This window comes from Equus caballus, chromosome 14 (assembly GCF_041296265.1).
Source record: "Equus caballus isolate H_3958 breed thoroughbred chromosome 14, TB-T2T, whole genome shotgun sequence".
NCBI classification, from domain to species: Eukaryota; Metazoa; Chordata; class Mammalia; order Perissodactyla; family Equidae; genus Equus; species Equus caballus.
The window spans coordinates 35,144,134-35,150,858 of record NC_091697.1 but is presented as its reverse complement, the minus strand read 5'-3'; the positions used below and the strand labels follow the sequence as shown (position 1 = coordinate 35,150,858).

General features: G+C 53.0%; 1 protein-coding gene across 2 annotated transcripts in view; it reads right to left on the bottom strand.

Moving 5' to 3' along the window:
- Positions 1-3,028: 3,028 nt before the first annotated feature.
- Positions 3,029-6,725, bottom strand: part of CCNJL (cyclin J like) — a 50,768-nt gene continuing 47,071 nt past the window's right edge. For both annotated transcript variants that reach the window (XM_023617300.2, XM_005599251.4), the window contains exon 6: positions 3,029-5,164. In XM_023617300.2, coding sequence (XP_023473068.1) covers positions 4,741-5,164 — 424 coding nt within the window. In that variant the 3' untranslated portion in view covers positions 3,029-4,740. The remainder of the gene's footprint in view (positions 5,165-6,725) is intronic.

The window sequence follows — 6,725 nt, the reverse complement described above, 5'->3', positions numbered from 1 at the left end:
AGACCCTGAGCCTCCCTGAACCTCAGTATCCTCATCTGGAAGATAGTGATACTACTACTAGCTCACAGTGTTGTTTCTGAGGACAAAAGAGTAGCGGGGCTAAGAGAGCACGAGGAAAGTGTGAAATACAGGGCGTGGCACATAGTCAGTCTCACTAAACAGCTATTAAGGGCCCTTCCTGGTGGTTCAGCTGGTGAGAATGGGCACACACAGGGTCAGAGCTCTTAAAGCAGGGAGAAGTGTCCCAAACCAGCTGTGCACAGCATGACCTGGGGGTCCTGTTAGAAGGATAGCCCGGGCGCCCCCCGGACCTGCTGAACCATATTCCTTAGGTCTGAAGATCAGGGAGCTGTCACTGTGAAGTGCTCCCCGCCAGGCATGACCTGGGAGATTATTCCAGTCCCAACCGTCACATTTTTTTTTAAACTTAAAAAAAATTTTTCCTTCTTCTTCCCAAAGCCCTCCAGTACATGGTAGTATATTTTAGTTGTGGGTCCTTCTGGTTGTGCTATGTGGGATGCTGCCTCCGCATGGCCTGATGAACGGTGCCAGGTCCGTGCCTAGGATGCGAACTGGTGAAACCCTGGGCCACTGAAGTGGAGAACATGAACTTAACTACTCGGCCACGGGTCTGGCCCCCCAACCCTCGCATTTTGCAGATAAAAAAACTGACATCCAGAAAAGAGAAATGACCTGCCCAGACCCAGGGAGCAGCAGAAAGCCTGACTCCCTGTCTATCCTGCCTGTCGTGTCTCAGGCAGGGGCAGGGCCTGAAACCCTGGTCCAAGCTGGCCCTGCAGAAGCCTGACCACTCAAGGACATCCTCTTCTAAGGCTGCAGCTGGGCTGGAGGCAGGTGAAGTTCAGAGGCTCCCTGGGCCCCCACAGAAGGGAGGGCCCACTACATACAACACCCTCATAGAACGCACTGCTCAGTAACGATACCAAGCACTCTGTGCTTTCCTACCATCGACCTGAAGCGAAGGCAGATGGACTTCCTGCTTACAAATGAGACAGGTTCAGAGTGAAGAGGTTGCTTTTCTCAAGGTCATTCAGTTGAGAGCAGACAAACTCAGACTTCCCCCTCTCAGGCTCAATGTTCTTGTCTACATACGAGAAGTTCCGAGCTTCCAGCCCAAGAACCACTCTAACTTACAATGTATCTTACTGGTCTTCAATCGCGTTAAAAATCTTTTAAAATATAATTTCTAAATTAAATGAAAAATTAGTACATCTCCTAGAAGGTGCAGGTTTCCAGTTTCTCTGGACATCTGACAGTTCGCTAACCCAGAGCAAATACCTGAAAAGTATTAATTGGCCAGAGCTGAGTAGAAGCCATACCCTCTAGGGGGACACTGGCTTCAACACAGTCCCTACGATGTCACGCTGTCTCAGTCACCAAGCTAGACTCACTCACCATGTTACCTGCCTGGTCCTGGTGGGCACTTAGACTTGAGACTCCTGCCAAATGCTATGGCCTTTCTGCTGAAATTCAAGTCACAAAGGTCTTCCCTGAGGAACAGAGAATGAGGTCTATGAGGGCAGGTACGATTCTTTCCCAGACGCTTGGTGCCAGGGATTGCCAGAGCCAGCCAGAGGCAGCGTCCCTCCGGGACATGCTCCAAGGAAGCCTCAAGCCTGGTCCCAGATCTTTGCCTTCACCAGTGGGGCTGGGGGGACCCCTCCAAGATCAGAGCCGAATGTGAGCAGACAGATGGACCATAAATCACATTAGTCCATGGCAGATGTGCCAGGAGCTGTGTTTCTGTATCTGTCTGCCGGCCAGCATGCTCTGAGAACGCCTGACACTCCGCAAATCCAGAGCATGAACTCCAGGCAACTCTTTGCTTTTATGAACCTAAATCCATTGATGTCATGTCCTCCCCACCAGGTGAGCGGGACAGCCAGCTGGGACAGTCACAGAGCCTTTCACCTGAAACCCTTGATGGAGATAGCACAGGGCGGCAGGCACTCAGCCTGCTTGGGTTCGAACTGTGGCTCCTTCTTTCACCACTGCTGTCTTCAGGTAAACCACTTCTCCATGCCCCCGTTCTCTGATCTGTAAAACACAGCTAGTAATAGTTCCTACCTTGCAGGTTACCAGGATGACTGGAATAATACGAACAAATTCCTTAGTTTGTACATCACACACAGTAGATGCTCAACACAGGCCAGCTGCTATCCTTAGTGCCACCAGCACCAGGTGATGACGACATTCTATATATCCTGTTGGGGGAGGAAGCTTAGGGCACAGCCCTCAAATCCAGTAAACAAATTGAGATCATTTCAGATGGTTAACAGCTATGAAGAAAATAAAAGGGATAATGAGAGTGACCAGGGCTAGCACAGAGACCTCTCTAGGAGGTGACAGGTGAGTTGAGGTTTCTCAACCTTGGCACTGCTGTCATTTGGGGCCAGATCACTCTTTATTGTGGGGGCCGTCCTGCGTACTGCAGGATACTGAGCAGCATTCCTGGCCTCCACCCACTCAGTACCAGCCATACCCATCTCCCAATGGTGACAACCACAAATGTCTGCAGACACTGCCAAGTGTCCCCTGGCAGACAAAAATGAGCCCTGCTGAGCATCACTGATATAAAGGCTCAAGGGAGAAGAGCACTCAGAGGAGAGAAGTGATGGCTCTGGAGAGCCGGACTCTGAACCCAGAGGGCATGAGGAAGCGGAACCCTGACCCCAACCTTAACCCAGGCATTCGCAATGCTGAGCCAATTCCTTAAAATAAATCTCTCTCGTTCTATATGTAACAGGTTCTCTTTCTCTAGAGAAGCCTGACTGATACAGTGGTCCAGCTGGGATGTCAAGCCTTAACTTACCTGCTGCCTGTGTCCCCAGGGAGCCCCAGTTCCAACCCAAATCAAAGGACCCAGCTCCACAGGAGCCAGCCTTGCTGTCACCCGCCCCCACAACCTCTCAGGAGGAGCAGACACTCCCAAGGGAGCTGATGCGAAAGGGGGCGGGGGCCAGGGGGCGGGCTAAGAACCGGCCAGGAAGAGAACTGAGAGACCAGGAGCAGGTGACGTGTTTATTGCAGGGCATCTTTTCCTGGGGGCCGGCTGGCTGTGAGGCTCTACTGGGGGGCCCCTCACAAGCCCCCAGCCCCCCAAAAGACAGACACAATAACTTGGAATCCAAACCAGTCGCACATAAATAAAAGGAGGTTGGCAAAGGCAAAAGAGAAAAACAACAAACGAACGTGCAGTTTCCTACGCTAGTGTGGCAAAGTGGCAGCACCGTCTCCACGTCCAGTCTCTCTTCTCATTCCGCTTCCACACTGAGGCTTACCCTGCCCTGAACACCACCTTCGGATCCGACTCAGCAGGCTGCAGCCACTTTGGGGCAGTCCCCCTGCCACGGTCTCCTGGACTGGCCAACAAGTCAAGAAAACCAACGTGGGTTCTTAAAAAACAAACCAAAAAAAATGCTTCCATGGTTCTTGGCACCTCCCAGTTGTGATGAGTGAATAATGTGTCCCCAGACCCTGGACCAAACAAAAAACACGCTGAGCACCAGCTGCCAGTCAAAATAAAAACATATTGCACATGGTTACAAGGGTCTTCCTGAGAGCCCTCTCGTTGCAGACACCCAAATACTGGCCTTCCATCCAGTCACTGGCCTGTCGTCGGTGGTGGTGTCATTTCCTTTGTACACCCCCACGCCCCAGATCCAGTGGCATTAAGCACACATTCCACATTATTATCCTCTGCTCTCAGCTAGACTCGAAGCTGAGGCTGGGCTTAAGCCCACATACATAAGCATGTGTGTGCGTCGGGGGCTGGTTTCAAACCTCTGTCTACATTTCAACAACCTTCTTCCTCTGGGTGGTTATCAAAGTTCTACAAGTGAACACAGCATCCAAGACGACGTGGAATTTCCTGGAACTGAGAGCCTAGAAAGTGGTTCTCCCCAACCATACGCTTTTGAAAAGGGAGCTCTGTTGTCACCCACGGGTCAGCTACAAGCTGGGTTCCAACCTCCAGGCCTTGTGCGGGACAGGCAGTGTGGCGATTAACATTGCTTTTCTCCTAAGGAATTTTCAAGTATCACAAAATCCCTGATGCAGTATGTAAACAAGATATTTTACGGAACAGAAAGCTAGGTCACTTCGGGGAAGCAGCAGCATGTGAAATATCTAAAAGGCCCAAGAAGGTTTAGGTTCGACAACAAAGGCAAGACAGCCGCCCCACCCTGTGCCTTGGAAGGCAGCCGGTCAGGCGTCAACACACACAGGGACCCCTGTGTGGGGCCAGGAAAAGAAAAGCACCCAATATAGCATTGACCAGGGTCCTGAGAACACAGCAGGCTGCCCCTTCTTTCTAGTGGTGTAGCTGCCGTCGGCAAAGAAAAAAGGAGTCTTTGATACTAAAAAGCAGACATGCTCATGGACTGGTGGTCTGCACCCCATTCCCAGTCTCCTGGCCTCTTAGCCAGGCTTTCATGATTCACTGGGCCCTGCTCCAGGGGACGGCCACCGAGCCATCCCCGTGCATCCCGGCCACATGCGGAAGACGTCCTCCAGAGGAATGCTCTTGGGTGAGTTATGTCATTCACTGTTTTGCTCTGGGTCAGTTTTATTTAAAAGGAGCACGGACCTCTCCATTCAAGGGCGACCAGGCTCTGTGGGGACAGCCTCCCAGTCGCCTCGCTCTGCTGAGCTCTCCTCGTCAGTGTCCTCTTCCTCTGCCTGGGTCTCCAAGGCCTCCCTGTGTGGCCCAAAGGGGCCCTATCTGTCAAAGCAGCCTGTGGGGAACGCGTGGCTCCCGCTGAAGAAGCTGTTTCCGTAGGTGGCGGTGAGGCAGTGCCTGGGCTCGGCTGCGAGGGCCATCTGCATGCTGAGGGACGCGGGGAGGGGCACGGGGCACACATCCAGGGGCTGGAGGGGAGGGTACGGGGCATGGAGGGATGAGCCAGTGCCTCCCGAGAGCAGGCTCCCCGCACGGTGGGCCTGCAGGGAGTCCCGATAGGCCAGGCACAGGTCCTGCACGGGGGTCTGGAACTGCACCAGGGTGGGCGGTGTCGGCTGGCCGAGGGCAGGGTAGGCGGGCGGCTGGAACAGCACTTGAGTGGAGGCTGGGGGTGTGCCGGGCACCATGGCCAAGGCCTGGCTCTTGACCGCAACGGCGTCCTTGAGGACATTATCATAAGCTCTGGAAGGAAAGGACCTGGGTGAGACCTGGAGGTCAAAGGCCACAACACCAGACTCCTGAGTGCACCTCCACCTGCCTTGCTAAGTGCGATCCGAGGAGATCTGTGTGTTCTTACTGCCTGGCTTTGCCCACCCTGCGCTCACTGCCTACAGCCTCGCCTCAGCTGTTCTTTGACTAAACTCAGGCCTCAGATCTCAGCTGGAATCTCCTTCCTACAAAAAAACCTCTGCTGACTCCTTAAGACCAGCCCAGCTTTCTCCGCAGCCTCTGCACTGTCCCATCTCAGCAGTCAACACCCCAGACAGTAACTTCCGGGATACTACCTGGCCCCTCGTGCTGAGTGCAGGCTCTGAGAGGGAGGACCCCATCTGCTTTTGCACATCACTGCATCCCCACGCCTGGCACAGCGCCCGGTACTGAGAAGGCAGAGCTCCCGCTGCTCAGGTGAGCACAACCTCTGCCTTCCAGGCCCTTCTGGTGGCTCCATCCCCAGCTAGGTTGCTCCTGAGCTAGCAGATCTTAAGTTTTTCCATCTGAAATGGGGGATGGAACAGGTGTTTTTTTTTTAAAGATTTTTATTTTTTCCTTTTTCTCCCCAAAGCCCCCAGTACATAGCTGTATGTTCTTCATTGTCGGTCTTTCTAGTTGTGGCATGTGGGACACTGCCTCAGTGTGGTTTGATGAGCAGTGCCATGTCCGCACCCAGGATTCGAACCAACGAAACACTGGGCTGCCTGCAGCAGAGTGCGCAAACTTAACCACTCAGCCACGGGGCCAGCCCCGGAACAGGTGTTTTATCATCTCATAAAGAGGTTCCCCATAGAGATTTTGGGAAAACAAATTGATGAGAGAAAAGAGCAAAAGGAGGCTGCAGCAGCTCTGAGAAGGGGGCTATCCCAGAGCAGTGACAAGCATGGTGAAGAGCCAGGGCTGGTGCCAGCTACCCAGGGCGCCCATCCTCACTCAGACCAGATCACGTTCTCTGGCTCTGGTACCTTCTGAAAGGTACAGACTGTAAACATTTTAGAGGAATGAGACATGGGCAGCATGGGCAAAGCTCCCACATCAGAGGCCGAGAGAAAGCTCTTCAGGGTCCCGTGGGCTTTTGCTGTGACCACGCTGCCTCAATCCCCCCCACGCAGCCAGAGGGACCAGCATCCAGGAAATGCTGCCACCTGTTGGGTGTCACCAGGTATGACTTTTCAGTCCTCTCTCCTCCGTGTGGTCACTACTTTCGCCTTGCTATCAGTTTCATGGTGTTGGGTCTATGATGCCTTTAAACATCCTCTCTGATACACTGAACATCTCCTCCCCAAGATTCCCAGGGACCCTTGCAAGCAGGCTGTGGTCTCTTAGGGTAAGCCATTTTAGGCTTACTGGCTAAGAGGTCAACTTTGTGGCCATGTCTGAGAAAATCAGCCTGTAATGAGAGTTCCTTCCAAGAGATTACACTGGGACTCAAAGAACCCGGACATTTAGAAGGATGTGCACAGAGCTGCTCTTCTCCCTCACTCTTTGACCTAAAAATTGCAAACCCAAAGCTACCCAAAATAGGAAGGAC